A 21,400-nucleotide genomic window follows, 5' to 3' on the forward strand; every position below is an offset into this window, starting at 1 on the left:
AAAAAACTATCGACATATAAAATCTTGATATCTTTCAAGAAAAAAATAAAACCATGCTTTTCAAAAATCTTTTTTACTAAATTATAAATGAAACTCAAAATACCTGTGTTTCTCTATCTGTTCTTGCAGTTTGATTATAAAACCAAATTTAATTAGAACGCGAAATATCGTAAGAAAATATTTACGATATAACATGTATGTATACGTAAATCCAAACAATCAGTCAAGAGTCTGACGTATGTTTATGTAACATGAAAGTTTGGATCGTTTAGTACCTTATACGACGACTTGAATTGCTAATATACAACCTGAATAAGTTCTTCAGTGAACCGCTTTGAGTAGCGTACACATTTTTCTTCAATGGTCGTAGCTCCAAAACATTTATAAAAGGTATACTTATTCCCGTCTTAACAAGACAGATCTGCAAAGAGTTGAATTTGGTCACATGGATGATCTCTTCCATCGTGTCATTACTACTCACCGTTGTCCATAAATTTGGCCCAAAGTAAAGGTCAAAGTTGGGGTCGACATTAAGACCATCGTAATTTCCATATACAAATGTGGCCTTGATCAAATAGTTGGTGTCGCGGGTGACGTTTAGATTGTAACAATTTCGTACTCCGTCTGGAAAGTATCTCAGTGTCAAAGCCGGCTTATCAACGAACGGTTCGAATTCCTTGGCGATTCCACCAGTCTTCCCACTATTTATTAAACCGGCATCTGATGCATATGTTAAACCGGTTTGGGGTGCATTGTATGGTGACTCGGGAGGGGATAAACCGCAATCTACACTGATAAATCCTGTTAAGAAAATAGCTGAACTATTATTTCGTAGTCAAATCATCTAAGAACAGTTGAAGAACACACACACACATATATTAAATCAACAAATTCATGGCGTACCTGTTTGATTTTGAGCTTGAGCAAGACGAAGTATCAGCACAAAAATGGCAATGAACACAGAACTATATCTCTCCATTGTTTTCCTTACTGTCCAAATGAGACGGCTTCTGTTTTTTTTTTTTTTTTTTTTTTTTTTTGTTTATAACAATGTTTCTCGTGGTTCGTTGATTTGGTAGAGATTACTCTTAAAATTTTGTCTTGAAAAAAAGAAGCAAACTATCATTGATTTTATTTGTCGCTTTGAACTTTTATTTTTGTCATGTTCTGTTACTTTTCAAAAAGCATTTCTTGTTCTGTTATCTTAATATTTCATTCTTAAAAATAGATTAAGAATGGGCATTATACAAATCTGACATNACAACTGTATAAGCCACTGATCAAAATTCACAGCCAACTCTTTATAAGATTAAAATTCTTGAATAGATAAATAATTGAGTATATATATATATATAGTTTATAGAATGAGTCTGAGTTTGCTTGTTTATTTAATTTTTAGTTTTTGATTCTCATTATGTTAAAGGTTTTATCAAATAGTAATTTAGTAAAAGAATTGTTTTGGCAATAATACGTTTTGCGTCAAAATAATAATTACAAGAGGCTCATAAGGTTGTTATCTAAACTTATGGATCATGAAACGATTCTAATAATTGCTACAAGTTTGTTTCTGTGGCTAAGTCAATTCTGTATAGAACTTCGGCGTAGTCGACGTGGAAAAATAAGGAATGATGGAGACGTGCTGCACAAGCTTCAAATGATCTACCATATTCGTTGACTTTGATTTTTTTTTTTTATTCTAATTCGAAATTTCGTAATTTTTTTCTTATTTCTGAGATCACAACTGGAGCCTGCACTAGTTGTGTGCTTGAAGATTTTTTTTTTTAATTGGAAATTTCGTAATTTTTTTTTTGTTTGTGACATCAAAACTGGAGCCTGCATTAGTTGTGTGCTTGATGAATTTAATTCTTCGAAGTATTTTACATACAGGTAGTTTATATATTACATCCAATATTTTGAGTTTTAAATATTCGGATGGCGACCTAAAACCTAGCATTTAACCTCATCTGAGCGACTTTAGAATATTTAGGCATTTATAAAATAATTTAATGGATATAAATTTATATTACAAAGTAAAGTTAATAAAATAAAATGATTTATAAGCAACATATATAATAAAAAACTAGAATATATATTTTTATCAATATAATATGTCAACTTGGTTACAAAAGTTTAAAATTTGCTTGTATTTTAAAATGTCATCTCATAAAAATATGAATATTTGCAGTTTAGATGATCATTCCTTAATTAAGAAATCATTGAGAATATAAGTTTTACATAAAAATTAGATGGGCAAATAATTTGATTTAATTAAATATTAAGTGGACAAACCCTAAACCCTAAATCCTAAACGTGTAAGCAAACGTTATTGATTTTGAAATAGTCATTGACATGTATGGTGTATGTAGCCTTCACTAGTTGTGATCTTAATGAATATATAACATATTATTTATATTATATAATTTTTTTTAGACGTAACTGCAGTTTACACCGTCCCATCAATAAATATGGGAAGAACTGATCACATAACAAACCCACCACGGCACCACACGTGCAGAGAGTAAACAAAATTTAATGATAATAACACATTGGTTAAAGAACTGTTTAAGACCTTACATTCATATAACTTTTCTCAAATTATGGATCGTTTTGACTTTATCTACCTCGTGGCTGTTATAAGAGGAGCAGTTGAGTTATGGTCATCGAGGATGTGAACTTGATTTTTGTTATATCCAAAATAGAGAAAATGTAGTGGTGCATACATGGTTGATATACGATGGTTTTTACGGTTTTAACCATATAAGTATGGTTTTTGAGTTTTTTTATTTGTTTTTTAGATTGTTTTTTAGTCTTTATAAGATAAGGTATTCATTGTCAGAGATGGAATATGATAGAGCTAAATATAAAGATTTGGAGCATATTTAAGCTTTAAGGCTGAGCTGTGAAGTTTGAAGACAAGTTAAGAGATATATATGCATCGATCATGCAAGTGATGGCATCGATCGATGCAGTTCTCACAAGACGAATACGAAGTTTTTCTAAAACTTTTGGAAGATTTACAAAGTTCCCTAAAGTTTTCCTTATTTGCAGTTAATATCAATCCGTGTTTTACGAATATATTTAAATATGTTTTCTAGATCATTGTTTAGACCTAAGTTTTATTTTCTGTAAATTTTTGAGAGAGAAATCCTGAGAGTATGTGGAGAGACAAGCCAATAACTCACCCCTGTTGAGAGAAGCTTTTAAACTCCAATATTTCTTTAGACCTAAGTTTTATTTTTTTGTGGAACTTTTTGGGAGAGAGAAACCCTGAGAGCTTTTGGAGAGACAAGTCAATAATCCAGCCCTCTTAATAGAAGCTTCTAAACTCCTTTGTTTTTTTTTTTGAATTCTTTTATGATATCTATTTTATTCATGGTTTTTGTTTCATTCATTATGTCTGAGTAGATCTCTTGTTAGGTTCAGGATTTTCATAGGGACTTTATGGTTTATTAGATCTCTTAATACTTAAGATTCATTATCTTCTTTGATCTTCATCTTTGATTGTTCTTCATATTAATTCTTGATTGATCACCTAGAATTAATAACTTAGGAAAGTAAATTGATATGAGAATATACTTGATTTTCCTGATAAAACATTTGATGAAAAAATTACTTTCTGCAAAGAGAATTAATTTAGTAATTTTGTGAACAAATCTAAACTTATTTTCAAAGTTGGTTTTTAACTTGAATTTTGCAAAGCGATTTGAATTTTCGGGTTTTAAAACTTAGATAATATTTGCAGTGAGGACTGATTTGTTTTACAATTGAGTTTAGAATTCTATATCTGATTTTTATTCATTCAATCTTAATTAATTGATTGATATGATATCCTAGAATTTCCCTAGACCTAGCGTTTTTAATTCTTAAATTTACAACACTTTTTAATTCTGTTTTTGATTGTTTTTAATATTATAATTTTGATTTAGCATAATTAAAAGATTAATAAGTCTATTGTGTGATCTAGAGTCTATGTGGATTCGACCCCTACAGTATTACAACTGCAAGGTTGTTAGTAGCATGAGGGTCATATCAATAGTGTAACATCCTAGTTTCAATTATTATGAGAAAACTTTTACAATTAAACATGTTTGAGCTGAAGTAAATTTAAAATGGGTAACTTTTTTGAGAAATAATTGTTGGAACCGTGCGAGCAGGTCAGCCCAGAGCTAAAGCACAACAAGCAAGGGTTTTAGGCAACAAAATAGATAAGTAGTTTTGAGGGCATCACAATGTATAATATTACTCATAGTATAGCGGTTAAATCTCAATCAGTATTTTCTAAAATATTTGGTTCGAACAAGTCATTAAAGTCTTCTAGACGTAACAAACTAACTACTGGATAAGGATGGGTCCACGAACCAAAAAAGACTTAAGAAACATTAAAAAAAGTGGTTGTCGGGTTGTTACATGTAGCACTTAAAATAATTAATTATGCTTTTTGTGTTATCAACATGCAATTATCTTTTCTGTCAAACAACTTTAAAGTTAGTGTATATATGGGCACCCAAACATAATGCCAGTCCTTTACAAATTTACAAATTGCAAAACTCATTAGACTTGAGTACAGTTGTTATACCGAGTCCTTTAGTACAAACCAACCACCTAAGTTCTGTTGAGAATTATTTCGTCTTGCAAAACTCCAAGTTTTTGTTCCAAAAAGTACGATAACTTTTCATTTTTTCACCTTCACCCTCCCATTTTCTCAGCTAAAAATTGAACTGAAGAACAAATTAGGAAAATAAAAAATAAGAGTTTGAATTCAGAGATGACTGATATAATACAGAGACAAATTTTATTACATTACATAGAAACAGATAAACAAAAATCCATGTGGCAGGGGCGAGAAAATTATTGTATGTATAAACTACCGAGCCCTTGGGCTGACTTCGGTATCAAAGGTCAAGCTCACTTCTATAGAACTCTTAGAGTCCATATCCCTACTCGCTCCTCCCCTTGAATTTTCAGATGCGAGACACTCGTTTAATTCAATAACAACTTGGGACATGGTTGGTCTTTTTGATGAAGAAGGATTTAGACAAGTCATGGCTAGCTCAACAGCTTTCCAAACAGAGCCAGAATCATAATCTTCATTTAAACTAGGATCCATGATGCTGTTGATGTCTCCTTTTGTAAGCATTACTCCTACCCATTCTGCTATATGTGGCTTTTCGCGACTTTGGTCGATCACGGGTCGGTTTGTGATAATCTCCAATAATACAATACCAAAACTATAAACATCACTCTTTTCTGTCAACCAATTTGTTCTATAGTATCTGGAAAAAATATATATTAAAAAAAAATTAATATCAACATAATGATTCACTAAGTTTCTTTATCACTAAAAGAAGAATTTTTTTAAGCAGTTATACTTACTCAGGATCTAGATATCCAAGGGTTCCAACAACAGCTGTTGACACATGAGTTTCACCTTCGATTGGGAATGATCTGGAAAGCCCAAAATCAGCAAGTTTGGCCTGGAATTGCTCATTTAACAATATATTTGTGGTTTTAACATCTCTATGAACCATTGGTGGTTTGCATCCATTATGCAAGTACTCGAGTCCTAGGCAACAACAATCATTTTTAATTAATAGCAAATAAACAAACAGTAGAAAATAGTATGGGGGTAATATCTAAGTAATTTCTAAACCAACCTTGTGCAGACTCGACAACGATTTTTAGTCTTGTTCCCCAATTCAAGATAAAGCGGTTACGTGTTCCTGTTTCTTAAAAGAACATATTAGTGTCCAAGTTTTATGTTACCTCCAAAGAACATAAATAAGTCACTCAATCTTCTTTGGGTTTTACCTGACATTTGTTCTTTTAGATCTCCATTGGCCATGTATTCATAGATAAGTGCCAAGTTCTCTCCTTCGTCACAGTACCCAACAAGACTGACCAAGTTCTTGTGATGAACTCTAAGAAGAAGTTCTACCTATACACCAAAAACCATAACTCAGAAGTTCAAGTGCTAGGAAAAGGTTCACCAATGTTTTTTAGTTCTAGATAAGGATGAAGGTGAGAGCTTACCTCAGCTTTGAATTGTTTATATCCTTGAGATGATGAATGGGAAAGTAACTTAACAGCTACTTGTTCAGTGCCATTGACAAAACCATGATAAACGATTCCAAACCCTCCTTTCCCAAGGATTCTTTCGAAGTTATTTGTCATTATCTCAACTTGTGAGTAAGTAAACCTTCTATTTTTTGTCACTATTGCTGGTGCAGATGATCTAGGCGATCTACCATCTGAACCTAAGGTGTCAAGCAAAAAAAGTAGTCAGACTTAGTACTTAACTTTGATATTTAGGTATGTTGTAATAGTACTTTTGAGATCATTTATAATTAGAAATACCTTCCATTTTTGATGTCCTTTTCTTTCTAAGAATGAAAAACAGAACCAATGCACCTATAAAAACAGCTATTGAAGCAATTGATGCAATAACTGGCACTACGACACTCTTTTTCTTATGTCCATCATCTCCTTTGTTCACACATGAACCAGTTGTGCAAACAAGATGACGGTTGCCTTCGACACTGCAAAATATGAGTGTTGGTAAAGATACTATATTACATCAACCGACGTGATAATAATCAAAAAGATAAAATTAGTTTACTTTAACTTCATTCCTTTCTTCTGAAGAAGTGAGGGAGGAATTGAGCCACTGAGATTATTACCACTTAAGTTTCTGTTGGAGTAGACAAAGAGTTAAAAACTATTTTAAGCAAGCATATTCAGCAAAAGAAAGGTTAACCAAGTTTTTAAAAAACAAAACAAAACAAATTTGCATGTCTCATTATAAACTTACATGACCAAGAGTGATTTTATGTCAGCTAAAAACTCAGGTACTTCTCCAGTCAAATTATTATCTGACAAGTCCCTGAAAAATGAACGAACCCATATATGACTCATATTCCAAGGCAAAACTAGTTTGGTTAACCGTTGAGATACTTACAGTTCTTGCAGATGAGTTAGATTCTGAATGGCTTGGGTGATGATCCCAGTTAGTCCACTTGAAGATAAGTCTCTAGAGACAAAAAAAAAGAGTGTAAGATAATAGGTTAAAATTAACATGATTCGAAACTGATACAAATTGTATTGAAAGATTCATCTCACAAGGAAGTGATTATTGGTGGTGTAGAATTATCCGAGTTGTTGCAATTTAGACCATCCCACAAAAACATTTTGGGGACACATGGATCTCCTTGCCAACTGATTCTACTCAATCCGTAAGTATCTTCAACATTCTTGATACCAGAAACTGTAAAGCTTGGCTATATCAAGAATCTAAACATAAAACGCAAAGACTTGTAGATAAGATCAAGAATGTAAAAATAAACATACCATCATCGCCATTAGTCTCCATTTGAGGGAAATCAATCACGGTGAAAGCCTCCATAGCATTAAGTAAAGGTGGAAGGGTAGATTTCAGCGTCTTCACAACCTGCAAAATGCATGTCCCTCCGTCGCATTGCTCCGGGCTTAAGTCAAATACGGTTTCGGTTTTTAGTGGTTTAGGACTATAAGGTCCATATGTATATTTTCCATTCAGCGTCACATTGAGTTCCCTTGTATCGTTGGCCCTTAAAGTCTGAAGCTCGGCAAAGTGCATGTAGGAGTAAAACTGTGTTGTAGGAGGCTCTACGGTCCATGTAATGTTCAAGGTCTCGTTAGCTTTTAGGGGCGTTGCAGCTCTTGCCATTACACCTTGTGGTAGTTCATAAGTAATACTTGTGTTTACATTGAGAGTCGTAGTTACTTGTGTCCATGAGTTTTGGAAGAGCGGGTACCATTTACGATCATAGACATCATCCGGGTACCTAACATATGGCTTTCAAATGTTTCAAATGCAAAAACCATTGACATGTGAAATGTTTTTTTTTTTTTATGAAATAGAATTAATTTTACAACATTTTTTCAACTATAAATGTAAACGCTGGATATATAAAGAAAAAAAATAATTCGAACACTAGAAATTGACGTTTTAAAACATGTTTATAAATGTAACATGAAACTTTAGATCCGTTCATACCTTATACGACTACTTGAATTGCTAATGTACACCCTGAATAAGTACTTCAGTGAACCGCCTTGAGTAACGTACATATTTTTCTTCATTGGTCGTAGCTCCAAAACATTTATAAAAGGTATACTTATTCCAGTCTTAACAAGACACACCTGTAAAGAATTGGATTTGGTCACATGGATGATCTCCTCTATAGCGTCATTAGTACTCACCGTTGTCCACAAATTTGGACCCAAGTAAAGGTCGAAATTTGGCCCAACATTAAGACCATCGTAATTTCCATATACGAATGTTGCCTTTATCAGATAGTTGGTGTCGCGGGTGACATTTAGATTGTAGCAGTTCCGTACTCCATCTGGAAAATATCTTAGTGTCAAAGTCGGCTTATCGTAGAGCGGTTCGAATTCCTTGGCAACTCTACCGGTTTTCCCATTGTTGACTAAATCAGCATCTGATGTATATGTTAAACCAGTTTTGGCTTCATTGTATGGAGGCTCACGAGAACCACAATCCACACTAATGAATCCTGATAAGACAAAATCGATGAAAAAATATCTTATAATCTAAGATAAACCGTTCAAGAACTAGCACATATAAAGATTAAAACGACAACTTTTTACGTACCGGTTGGATCTTGAGCTCTAACAATATGAAGTATCAGAAAAAAGGTTGCAATGATGACACAATGTCCCTCCATTGTTCTCCTTACTGTCCAACAGAGAGCTTTTATATTTTATTTTTTAAATGCAAGTTATGCATATGAGACGATGGACTAAATGAACCACTTCTCAGAAAGTCTTTAGTCAACTTCTTATAAGATTAATGAATTGAATAAAACAATCCATAGACAATCATTTCTCACGATTCGAAATGATTCGTTAGAGCAAGTCGGAATAAAATGATAAGTGGTATTTGTTTTTCGTCAACAATGACAACAATTGACAAGAGTTATTTAGTGATCGAATACTCTCTTACGTATTCGTTGACTTTGACTTTTCTAATGGCATTTCCATTGATTGATTTGTCTCTTTGATTGAGTCTTTGTCTACCTGGACCGATCAACCGTAAAAAGTCAAACGATCAAAAGCTTGTAATGTTTAAGAAGTCGCTTATGATTACTCCGAAACTCCAATTGTGTCGAGTTTATTTTATCATATTGTTTGTGCATGCCAATGCAACATCCAATGATTTATAAATTTGTAGGATTCAGATAATTATATTGCCTCTACTTGTGTGCCTGATGAATTTAGTACTGCATATATTACATAAAATATTTTAGAAAAAATAAATCTCTTTTATATGTTTTTCCAAAAAAAAAAATAAATCTTCGAATGCCAAACGTTTTTAGGACAGAATAATCAAAACAAAGTATAGAACAGATCAACATACCAGAACATATATCTGTAACAGATATGAAAAGGATTCTCCTTTATTACTGAATATTTGATTTGTAACATATTAAAAACATTCTTATTATACTTAACCTAGAGGTTACTCTTCTGTTCATGTATAAATATGTATTCTACTCTTTGTAATAATAGAGAAGACATTCACTTAACATGGTATCAAGAGCCTAAATTTTTTTTAGCAGCCTCTCCGCTTTTCTCCTCTCTCTTTCTTCTCTGTTTTTCTCTCTTTCTTTCGTCTCTTCTAGACTATCCTTCCTATTTCCTCTCGTCATGGCTGCTGTTGAAGCTGTTGACACCACCCCCTCTCTCCTTAATATCAATATGATGAATATCACTAAGCTTACCACCGTCAACTACATGACTTGGAGCCTTCAAATTCACTCTCTCCTTGATGGTTACGATCTTGCGGGCTATATTGATGGTTCATCGATTCCGCCTGATCCAACGATCACCACTGGTGATCAGACCACCCTGAACCCTGCCTACAGCAAATGGCGCCGTCAAGAAAAACTTATCTACAGCGGCCTCCTCGGCACCCTCTCCTCTTCAATCCAGTCTGTAGTTTCCAAAACTACAACCTCTGCAGAGATGTGGAAGAAGATCTCTGCCACTTATGCCAACCCAAGCTGGGGTCATGTTCAACAACTCCGGATTCAGCTCAAACACTACACAAACGGTGATAAGTCCATTGATGTTTATCTTCAAGGGTTAACCACTCGTTTTGATCAGCTAGCTCTCCTTGGCAAACCGATTGAACCAGAGGCTCAGATTGAGTTTGTCCTTGATGGTCTCCCTGAGGAGTACAAATCGGTCGTTGATCAAATGGAAGGCAGGGATACACCTCCGTCTCTTACCGAGATCCATGAGAAACTGCTCAATAAGGAAGCCAAATTAATGGCCACCTCTGCCTCTGTGCCCATGTCTGCACCGGTCTCTGCCAATATTTCTACCTCTCAATCCTACCAAGGCAAAGAGCAGAGGATACCAAGGTCGCTGTCAACTATGTGGTGTGTACGGCCACAATGCTAAACGTTGTCAGCAACACTCACAACAACACGACGGTTTCAATAATCAAATGACTCCGCAGTTCCGTCCCTGGCAACCACGAGCAAATTTGGTCATGGGAAACTCGTCCAGTGCAAGTCCATGGGTCATGGACAGTGGTGCGACTCACCACATGACAAGTGATCTGCAAAACCTCTCTCTCCATCAACCATACAGTGGCAACGACAGTGTTCTTCTTGGTGACGGTATTGGTATCCCTATAACGCACATTGGTTCATTATCCCTACTCTCTTCTACCTCATCTGCTAAACCTTTATAGTTAACAAACGTTTTATGTGTTCCCCACATTAGCAAAAATCTCATATCTATTTACCGCCTGTGTAATGCTAACAAGGTCTCTGAGGAATTCTTTCCTGCGTATTTTCAGGTGAAGGATTTGTTCTCGGGTGTCCCGTTAATCTGCGGCAAACCAAGGATGAGCTGTATGAATGGCCACTATCCACCTCCACCATCACCTCTTTCTTTGCCAACACCACATCAAAACCTTCTATGTCTGATTGGCATCATCGCTTAGGACATCCCTCTCTTTCTATTCTCAAAAATGTTCTTTCTCTTTATTCTCTTCCTTGCTCGCAATCTGTATCATCTTCTTCATTATGTCCAGATTGCTCCATTAATAAAGCTCATAAACTACCTTATTTCTGAATCAACAATTGTTTCCACCAGACCTCTAGAATACATTTTCTCAGATGTTTGGTCATCCCCCATTACCTCAATCGACGACTACAAATATTATGTTATCTTCATTGATCACTACTCACGCTACACATGGATCTACCCTCTCAAAACAAAGTCACAAGTACGTGAAACCTTCATATCTTTCAAAGCTCTTGTCGAAAACCGCTTCAACACCAAGATTAGTACGCTCTACACTGACAATGGTGGAGAGTTTATTGCACTCCGTCCTTTCCTCATGACTGCTGGCATCTCTCACTTCACCTCTCCACCTCACACCCCCGAACACAATGGAGTCTCCGAACGGAAGCACATGCATATTGTCGAAACTGGGTTGACTCTTCTCTCACACGCGGGTATCCCAAAGACATATTGGACGTTCGCCTTCGCTGCTGCAGTATACCTCATAAACCGGATGCCAACTCCGGTCATTGCTATGACATCGCCGTTCCAGAAGCTCTTCAACACTGCTCCTAACTACACGAAGCTTCGTGCGTTTGGCTGCTTATGCTTCCCTCTGCTTTGTCCGTACAACACCAACAAACTCGAAGATAGGTCCACCCCGTGTGTCTTCATCTGTTAATCCCCGACTCAAAGTGCCTATTTTTGCCTCCAGCCCAGCTCCGGTTGCATATACACGTCTCGCGATGTCAAATTCGATGAGAAAATCTACCCATTTATAACAATTCATCCTTCACCATCAGCTGCCTCAATATCGTCAACAATACCCACCCCTGCCGTCACCAAAATTCTTGTCCTCCGGCCGTTTGTACAGCTCCCGCCGACACCCGTGATCACGATTCCTCACTGTCACCACTCGATGGCGTCTTTGGCTGGTCACCGTTCCACAGATACTGTGGCAGCATCATCACAGGTACGCTCCTCTGTTTCCCCTTTGCTACCCTTATTTGATTCTCGAAGCCCACAAGAAGCAAGCCCAACAACAAATCCACAGCCACAAAGCCCATCTCCCACTCCAAGCCCATGGAATCAAACCCAAACTGAAACATCTTCTTCCCCAAACCTCTCAACCACTCCCTTGTCTAATGCTTCCCCTGAAACTCAGCCATCATCGTCGTCCTCCACCTCTCCACCAACCTCTATCCAACCCAATCCACTCCCCTCGTCGTCTTCTTCTGACGGCACACCACCTCCCCAAAATAATCACGAGATGCAAACCCGCCGGAAAAAACAACATTGTCAAACCCAATCCCAAATACAACCTCTCCATGAGAATCTCTCCACACATTCCCCTAGAACCACAGACCGTGAACCAAGCGTTTGATACTAGGATTTTTGTGTGTCCTAGTAGGTTCAATTAACCTTATGCAGTTGTAATACTTAAGGTGTCAATCCAGTTGGGACACTTTACTATCACTCAAGATGCAATCAGGATTTTACAAGTCAAGCAAATTCAAAGAGAGTGTTTATTTCTAACAATCCTAGAATGATAAAAATGCAAAACGGAAATGAACTACAAGATTAGAAACGAACATGCATGACAAGAAGCGAAACTGAATGAGTAAAAGCAGAAAACGATTTTAAACATGAACTAGATAACAAGAACAAAAATGCAATATCAATCAAAAAGATAGAAGTCCTAAGGATGAGAGTAATTGATATCGGCGGAGTCTCCTAGTCTACCAAGTGTTTAACATGCCACAAGAAAACTATCCCTAGACAATGAACATCATAACTTAGCTAATCCAATCTCTTGGCAGAAGCAACTCAAACTCGAACACTTCCAAACCTAGCTCTCGCTAGAGAAACATGGTCAACCAGGCATGACGAACCAGTTCATTCACGTCAACGAACACGCTAGACAACTAATCTCTTAGGCTAGGAATGCAAGTCTCTGGCACTAGTTGGTCAGACATTTCATCAAACACCTTTTGGATGCGGAAATGTCTAAGACCTAGTTCCAATTGATAAGAGAGAAACTAGTATTTCTAACTCTAGTCCATAAGGGATTATACGAATCTAAACTTAAACACCCTACATACTAAGATCCTCCACCTAATTTATCCCATCCTCAAGAACTCTAACACTACTCAGATCCAGAAATAATCATCAAGGATACAAACTCAGAAAGCATTGAATCAAGCATCATGAGGTAGATAAAAATGAGGTGAACAACTTTGTATAAGAAATCCAGTGCAAAAACTCAATAAAATCAAAGCTATCTGGATTACAAGATTAGAGAACGTTTTAGGTGGCTAGTAAACCTTAAGGAAAATCCAGATGTCTGAGTAAAAACTTAACAAAACGTATTTATAGTAAAACATGGAAATCCCTAAAACATAAAACGACAATATAGAACGTCGGTTCAGGAACCCTTCTCGGACGTGTCTTCAGAACAAAACCAGGACGTCGGTTTAAGAGCGTCGATCGAGTCGGAGTTTAGGAAGTTTGATCGAATGGTGGCTTGAGATCGTTGATCGAGTGGCAGCTTGACACGTGTCGTCTGAGAGGTGATGATCGAGTCGCATCTTGAGGGTGCTCACTGATATGTTACGGTTTTGACTCACTTTGACCCCGTTTATTTGATAGTTTTGTAGTTGTTTGAGTCCTTTTCAGGTTATAATAAGAGGCTAGGAAGCTAAAAGTAAGGATTGGAACAGCAGGAGCAACCGGAGCAGAAAGGAGTTGAATTGGAGCAGAAAAGCTGATTTTAGACCCAGGAGCACATGCTCCCGATTTCCGAGCACATGCTCCCAACTCTACGGTTTCATGACGACACGTGGCAAGCATCTAGGCGCCGATTCCCTGCCTAATTCCCCTTATTTTAGGCGATCCTTTGTGAGAGAAAGAGGGCTGAGATCGCTTTTTAATAGGGAGATTTGAATTTGGAATCTTTCCTTATTTTTCTCTACTTGTATGCTATTTAACCTAGGGTTTTTAGGAGAGAGGGATATACCTTTTTCTTTTGTTTTTGAGCGACGTTTTTGTGAGAGGGAGAAGAGCGGCTACCTTGTGAAGCATTCTCTGAACCCTTTTTATTTTTATGTCATTGAATTTCTCATCTTTTGCTATGATTCATTTCTCTATGTCTGAGTAGTTTTCTTTGCTAGATTAGGGGTTTCAAAAGGGGTTTCATGGGTTAGCAACAGAACACAAATAGGGCTTTATATAATCGATTGTCTTCACTATTGTTAGACTTAATGCTTAGGTTGATTTGATCACCCAATCTATGATTCTAGGTTTATCTATTCATCAAAAGTGTAATAGGTTGCTAGAAAAGACATTAGTGGGCAAATTATCCTAGACCTGCGAAAGTTGATGTGTAGGTGATTTGTGAACTTATCATTCCTGTTCTTTAATGCTTGTCTGCGATTCTGGGCTCAAACGACAGTTTAGGGTTTATGGACCGCCGAGCATGTGCTCCGGATGTCTGAGCACGTGCTCCGCGTTTCCGCACAGAATCGATCAGATAGAGTTATTGATACCACGACAGTGGATCAGTTTATATTTATGTTTGAGTTCTAGACTGGTACTTAATCTATGCCCTGAATAGTTGTTTAGTTGCTATCTCTGAAATTCCCGAGAATTACCCCTGATCTAGTGTTTTGCTTATTGCCTTTTTATACCGTTTTAATCGCGTTACTGTTACCAAACAAACCCAACTTTGAATTGTCTTAGCTTGAAATTGAACCAATAGAACCATAGAGTAAAACTTGGTCTTCGTGGGATTCGACCCCTAAGTACTACTTCTTTGCTGTGCACTTGCAGTAGGAAAATAGGGTTTAAAACTCTGTGTATCAAGTTTTTGGCGCCGTTGCCGGGGACCAAATTTTTACCTTTGGTTTTCGGCGAAATTACTAGACTAAGACCTTACTGATTTGTCTTTCTGCTTCTTCTTTGCGTGTGTTTCAGGTGCATGTCAAGAAGATCTACAAGAAGAAACAACACCGAAGAACTAGTTGCTTTGTCAGCCGCAGAGCTCTCTTTGGCAGAAAGAACAAACCGCAAGAACAGAAAGTTTCAATCCGTCAACATGGGTGACAACAGAAACAATGAGGATATGGCTGCCGAGTTGCAGCAACTTCGACAACAGTTGGGGCAGTTGCTCCGTGCTCAACACGAAAGAGCCGCGCCGCCACAACCGTCCATTGGGGACAAGGACAACCCGCATGTGTTCTACACCAACCGAGCGGCGATTGTTCCTCCCACCATCCCGAGACAAGATTTTGAGATCAAGCCACAGATGATCTCTCTAGTGAAGCAGCACCTATTTCACGGTCTCCCAGCTGAGATTCCGATGGACCACATCGAGAATTTTGAGGAGATATGTAGCACCACTGGTTCAAATGGGATACCGCCAGACTTTCTGAAGTGCAAGCTCTTTCCCTTCTCTCTTGCGGATAGAGCTTCACGTTGGCTGAAGTCATTGCCACCTGGGTCTCTGACATCATGGGAACAGTGTAGATCTGCGTTTCTGGACCATTTCTACACCAAGGCTAAGACCGCTGCCCTGAGGAACAAGATTTCATCGTTCCAACAGCACACTGGAGAAGCCTTCTGCGAGGCTTGGGAGAGGTACAAAGAGTACCGTAGAGAGTGTCCGCACCATGGATTCAGTGATGAACAGATTCTGGGCATTTTCTATGATGGAGTTAACTGGGACTACAGAAACGCTCTCAACTCGGCCAGCAATGGGGATTTTATGACAAAGTCTAAGGAAGGAGCATATCAGTTGATTGAGAACCTAGCTGCAAGCTCCAGCAACAAGGCTCCTGAGTATGACAGGTCCGTGAAGGTCAACAGTGTCGATACGCAAAAGATTGACGAGTTGACAGCCAAGGTGAACCTTCTTCTGAAGGGGAGCCAGAAAACTGTCCATTTTGTCGATGAGACCGGAGACATGCCGCTAGCTCAGGAGATTTGTGATGGAGAGGATGAAACGATGGAGGTTAATTATGTGAGTGGGCAAGGTTTTGTGCAGAACAGGGGTTTCAACCCGAACTACAGAAGCCATCCGAATTTGTCCTATAGAAGCACCAACGTGGAGAATCCTCAGGATCAGGTGTATCCACTGCAAGGAGCTCAGAATCAGATGGGTTATCAGAAAACCTTCTCAAATAACTTCCAAGGCAAACAGTTTGTGCCCACTCAAAACCGTTTCCAAGGGGGGAACCAGCAGGCATATACAAGCGCTCAGCAAGCACCGCCTTTCACCAACCAGCAGTTGGGATCTTCACCTGCTAGCAGCTCTCAGGATGAGCTGAAAAACATGATGCAACAACTCTTGGTGAATCAACAAAAAGCTTCAGTGGAAATCAACGCTAAGGTCGATACCATGTACAATGACCTTAATGGGAAGTATGAGGCAGTAATGTCACATGTGAAGAAGCTTGATGTTCAGGTTGCACAGACTGCTGAAGCCGTGAAAAGAACTCCTGGGACTCTGCCCGGAAAAGGGGAAGCAAACCCGCGGAACGAGTATGTCAATGCGATTGAGCTAAGGGGAGGAAAGAAGTTACCCCCTAGAGAAGCACCATCCGCTAGGCTTGACAAGGGCAAGGGTATTGCTGAAGAATACCTTCCTCAACATGCTGCTGAGACTCCACCGTTGAGTCAAAAAGAAGCCGAAGCATCCGGCGAGCATGTGCTCCCACCCAGCGAGCACGTGCTCCCGACTCCCGATCAGACCGTTCCTACTGAGGTACCTCCTGCACGCGTGTACACCCCTAGGGTTCCTTACCCTGTTCCTCCTAAGAAATCTCGCAAGGATTTGGAGGATGCAAAGTGCAAGGAGATGTTGAGAGAATTGACGGTAAAACTACCCCTAGCTGATGCTGTTCAGATGATACCTGCTTTGAAGAGATATGTGAAAGGGTTAGTTTCTGGGAGAGTGTCAGAGGAAGAGAACGTGATGATGGTTTCAAGAGAGTGCAATGCTGTGCTGCAAAACAAAGTGCTAAAGAAGAGAGATGATCCAGGGCGATTTGTCTTATCCGTGAGAATCGGTAAAACGATTTTTGCAAACTCCCTCTGTGATCTAGGTTCCAGTGTGAACCTTATGCCATACTCAGTGGCTAAAAGGCTGGGATACACGAAGTTCAAGTCTACACGGATTTCGTTAGTATTCGCGGATAGATCCACCAAGCGCCCCATAGGAGTGTTGGAGGATTTACATGTCCAGATAGGGGACACGCTTATACCAGCAGACTTTGTGGTTCTGGAACTTGAAGAAGAACCACGTGACCCCCTGATCTTAGGTAGATCATTCTTATGCACAGCTGGTGCGATTATAGATGTGCAAGGGGGAGCGATCGATCTCCAGCTGGGGGATATGATCGCAAGGTTTGAGATGAATAAGCTGCTCAAGAAACCTATGATAGATGGTCAGACTTTTGTGGTTGATGATGGTTCAGAGGTTGCACATGAGGTTACCGATGAAGTTCTCACTCTCGACCCGTTGGAGGTTGCCTTGACAAAGGCAGAGGGTAAGTATGGATTCTTGAATGAGGAAGCTGATGGTTTTACACGCATTTTGGATGCAGGTACACGGTTCCAGCAACTGGTAGCTTACGCCAGCCTAGACGATGAGAACCAATCAGGGGAGGAATCCGCCGAGGGAGCACCTGCTCCGGATTCCGGAGCACATGCTCCGGTAAAGTCAGCGGACGGTCCTTGGAGCGAGTTAAGAGCTCCAAAGGTAGAGCTAAAACCACTTCCAGCCGGGCTAAGGTACGCGTTCCTAGGTCCTAACTCTACATACCCCGTGATAGTGAACTCTGAACTAAACAATGTAGAGACCGCTTTGCTCCTTTGTGAACTTAGGAAGTATAGAAATGCTCTAGGGTATTCACTAGATGACATCCCAGGAATCTCACCAGATCTTTGCATGCATAGGATACATCTAGAAGATGAATCAATGACTTCGGTAGAACATCAGAGGAGGTTGAACCCGAATCTAAAGGATGTTGTTAAGAAAGAGATAATGAAACTTCTAGATGCGGGTGTAATTTATGCTATTTCTGATAGTTCCTGGATTAGTCCAGTTCATGTAGTCCCTAAGAAAGGTGGAATTACAGTGGTTAAGAATGATAAGGATGAGTTGATTCCTACTAGGACAGTTACGGGACATCGCATGTGCATAGACTATAGAAAACTTAATGCTGCGACCCGTAAGGATCATTTTCCTTTGCCGTTTATTGATCAAATGCTTGAGAGATTGGCTAACCATCCTTACTACTGTTTCTTAGATGGCTATTCAGGTTTCTTTCAGATCCCAATCCATCCCGACGATCAAGAGAAGACCACATTCACATGTCCTTACGGCACCTTTGCTTACCGCAGAATGCCGTTTGGCTTGTGCAATGCACCAGCGACCTTCCAACGATGCATGATGTCCATTTTCACTGACCTGATTGAGGATATAATGGAAGTTTTCATGGACGATTTCTCCGTCTATGGGAGCTCCTTTTCCGTTTGTTTGTCTAATTTGTGCAGGGTGTTGCAGCAGTGTGAAGACAAACATCTGGTGCTGAATTGGGAGAAATGCCACTTCATGGTCAGAGATGGGATAGTGCTGGGACACAAGATTTCTGAAAAGGGGATTGAGGTTGACAAAGCCAAGGTTGAGGTGATGATGAGTTTACAACCGCCTAATTCGGTAAAAGGGATCCGCAGTTTCCTTGGCCACGCCGGTTTCTACAGACGGTTCATTAAGGATTTCTCCAAGATAGCAAGACCACTTACCCAGCTGTTGTGTAAGGAAGTGAAGTTTGATTTTGATTCTGCTTGCTTGGAGGCCTTTCACACGATCAAAGGAGCTTTGGTTAGCGCTCCGATTGTACAACCGCCAGATTGGGACCTTCCCTTTGAGGTCATGACTGATGCGAGTGATTATGCCGTGGGAGCAGTTCTGGGACAGAGAAAAGACAAGAAGCTGCACGTGATATACTATGCCAGCCGCACCTTGGATGAGGCTCAGTGCAAGTACGCTACAACCGAGAAAGAACTTTTAGCGGTTGTGTTTGCTTTTGAGAAGTTCCGATCATACCTTGTTGGTTCCAAAGTGGTTGTTCACACTGATCATGCAGCATTGAGGTATCTACTGACCAAGAAGGATGCAAAACCAAGGCTACTCCGTTGGATTTTGTTGCTTCAAGAGTTTGACTTGGAGATTAAAGACAAGAAGGGTATTGAGAACGGAGTTGCAGATCACTTGTCAAGAATGAGGATAGAAGAAGAGCTACCCTTGGATGATAGCCTTCCTGAAGAACATGTTTACTCGATCGGCATCTTTGATCCCGCCGAGCACATGCTCCGCCTGGGAGCACATGCTCCGAAAACCCCGTGCAAGGCAATCGATACCAACAAACAGCTGAGTTTTCCTTGGTTTGGCGAGTGTGCAAACTACCTAGCAGCAGAGAAAGAACAAACTGAGTTTGTGGGGAACAAGAAGAAGAAGTTCATAAAAGACATAAGGCGGTATTTTTGGGATGAGCCTTACCTCTATAGGCATTGTTCGGATGGTGTTTTCAGGAGGTGTGTGACTGAGGAGGAGGTTCCTGGAGTCTTGTTTCATTGCTATAGCTCACCCTATGCTGGACACTTTGCTACTTTCAAAACCGTGTCCAAAGCTCTTCAAGCGGGTTATTGGTGGCCTACCATGTTCAGAGATGCACAGCGGTTCGTGTCTACTTGCGACACATGTCAGAGACAAGGGAACATCAGCAGGAGGAATGAAATACCTCAGAATTTCATCTTGGAGGTTGAGGTATTTGATGTTTGGGGAATTGACTTCATGGGACCTTTCCCGAACTCATTCGGCAATGAGTACATATTGGTGGCTGTCGATTACGTGTCCAAGTGGGTAGAAGCTTTGGCCAGCCCCAATAATGATGCAAAGACCGTGCTCAAGATGTTCAAGTCGGTTATTTTCCCACGGTTTGGTGTCCCACGGGTAGTCATTAGCGATGGTGGATCGCATTTCATTAACAAGGTCTTTGAGAGTCTTCTCAAGAAGAATGGAGTGAGGCACAAGGTCGCCACCCCCTACCACCCACAAACAAGCGGCCAAGTTGAGATCTCTAACCGGGAGATTAAGAGCATTTTGCAAAAAACAGTGAACACAACAAGGAAGGATTGGTCTCTGAAGCTAGATGAGGCTCTATGGGCTTATAGAACCGCCTACAAAACACCCCTGGGGACTACACCGTTTCACTTGGTGTATGGTAAGGCGTGTCACCTTCCTGTTGAGCTAGAGTACAAGGCTGCTTGGGCAGTGAAAATGCTGAACTTTGACACTAAGAGCGCCCATGAAAGGAGGAAGATGCAACTGCATGAGCTAGAGGAGATTAGGCACCTCGCCTATGAAAACTCAAAACTCTACAAGGAGCGTACCAAAGCCTACCATGACAAGCGGATCCTCACTAGGACCTTTGCTCCTAATGATCAAGTCTTGTTGTTCAACTCTAGGCTGAAACTGTTTCCCGGAAAGCTAAGATCACGATGGTCCGGACCCTTCACCATCAAGGAGATTAGACCATATGGGGCTGTTGTGTTGCTGGACACAAAAGGAGGAGAATTTGTGGTGAATGGACAGAGGCTGAAACCATATCTTGCCGCCTCTGAGCACGCAAGGGGTGAAACCTTCGCCCTAGGCGACCCTCCTATTGCCTAAGGAGCTTTCGAGTCAAGCTAATGACTTAAAACAAGCGCTGGGTGGGAGGCAACCCACTAGGTATATATTGCTGAGTTTTTCTTTTTCTTTTTAGGATTTGTTTCTTCTCTTTTCGGTTTCAGGTATGTTGGAAGAAGACGCGGAGCACATGCTCGCAGGACGCGAGCAACCCGAGCACATGCTCGGCGAACTGAGAACAAAAGAAAAAAAAAGAGAGGAGCGATTGGGCCAGATAAGTTCAATGCAACTCTTTGGCTTATTTTCACACCGGAGACGGTGTGAAGTAAGTCCGGGGGAGGGTCACCTATGACATTTGTTTTCTTTATTTTTCTTTTTATTGAGTCAGTTTGTCATGTGAGTCGAACCAAAACTTGTGGGAATTAGGACCGGAATCTGTGATGTTTTTAACCATTTGTGAGTTTGACCGTTTTTCCTAGTGACCATTGTTGCAGAACTAAGAGTACAGAGATGAGCTAATACCTCGTCACATTCGGACCCTTCTCCTGGCCAGAAAAGCTTCATCCCATTAAGGTTTCACCGGAAAGACTTAGACTCTACTTTATTGGAACCTAACCGGATTTAAATTCTTCT

General features: G+C 39.6%; 2 protein-coding genes across 2 annotated transcripts in view; both read right to left on the reverse strand.

Moving 5' to 3' along the window:
* LOC104778104 (probable LRR receptor-like serine/threonine-protein kinase At1g51820) overlaps positions 1 to 1,030 on the reverse strand; it is a 4,544-nt gene extending 3,514 nt beyond the window's left edge. Inside the window, exons 1-2 of the mRNA XM_010502471.2 lie at positions 904 to 1,030; positions 276 to 801 (exon numbers count right to left, since the gene is read on the reverse strand). Of these exons, the coding sequence (XP_010500773.1) occupies positions 276 to 801; positions 904 to 979 (602 nt within the window). The 5' untranslated portion in view covers positions 980 to 1,030. The remainder of the gene's footprint in view (positions 1 to 275; positions 802 to 903) is intronic.
* LOC104778105 (probable LRR receptor-like serine/threonine-protein kinase At1g51820) lies at positions 4,744 to 8,782 on the reverse strand. Its single transcript, XM_010502473.2, has 13 exons — positions 8,651 to 8,782; positions 8,033 to 8,552; positions 7,345 to 7,820; positions 7,117 to 7,261; positions 6,956 to 7,027; positions 6,809 to 6,880; positions 6,617 to 6,688; positions 6,355 to 6,536; positions 6,031 to 6,254; positions 5,809 to 5,935; positions 5,655 to 5,720; positions 5,374 to 5,563; positions 4,744 to 5,273 (listed from the first exon to the last, which is right to left on the reverse strand). Exons 1-13 carry the CDS (start codon positions 8,721 to 8,723, stop codon positions 4,865 to 4,867), a joined length of 2,628 nt encoding a protein of 875 aa, XP_010500775.1. The 5' UTR covers positions 8,724 to 8,782; the 3' UTR covers positions 4,744 to 4,864.

Source organism: Camelina sativa, chromosome 3 (assembly GCF_000633955.1).
Source record: "Camelina sativa cultivar DH55 chromosome 3, Cs, whole genome shotgun sequence".
Classification (NCBI taxonomy): domain Eukaryota; kingdom Viridiplantae; phylum Streptophyta; class Magnoliopsida; order Brassicales; family Brassicaceae; genus Camelina; species Camelina sativa.

Bases quoted from the DNA above. Each gene is read 5' to 3' on its own strand.
- LOC104778105 (XM_010502473.2), bottom strand. From the start codon at position 8,723: ATGGAGGGACATTGTGTCATCATTGCAACCTTTTTTCTGATACTTCAT. The intron at 6,689-6,808 runs GTAAGTTTATAA...CTACTCCAACAG, and splicing joins ATAAAATCACTCTTGGTCAT to AAACTTAAGTGGTAATAATC. The intron at 5,936-6,030 runs GTAAGCTCTCAC...TTTGGTGTATAG, and splicing joins ATAAACAATTCAAAGCTGAG to GTAGAACTTCTTCTTAGAGT.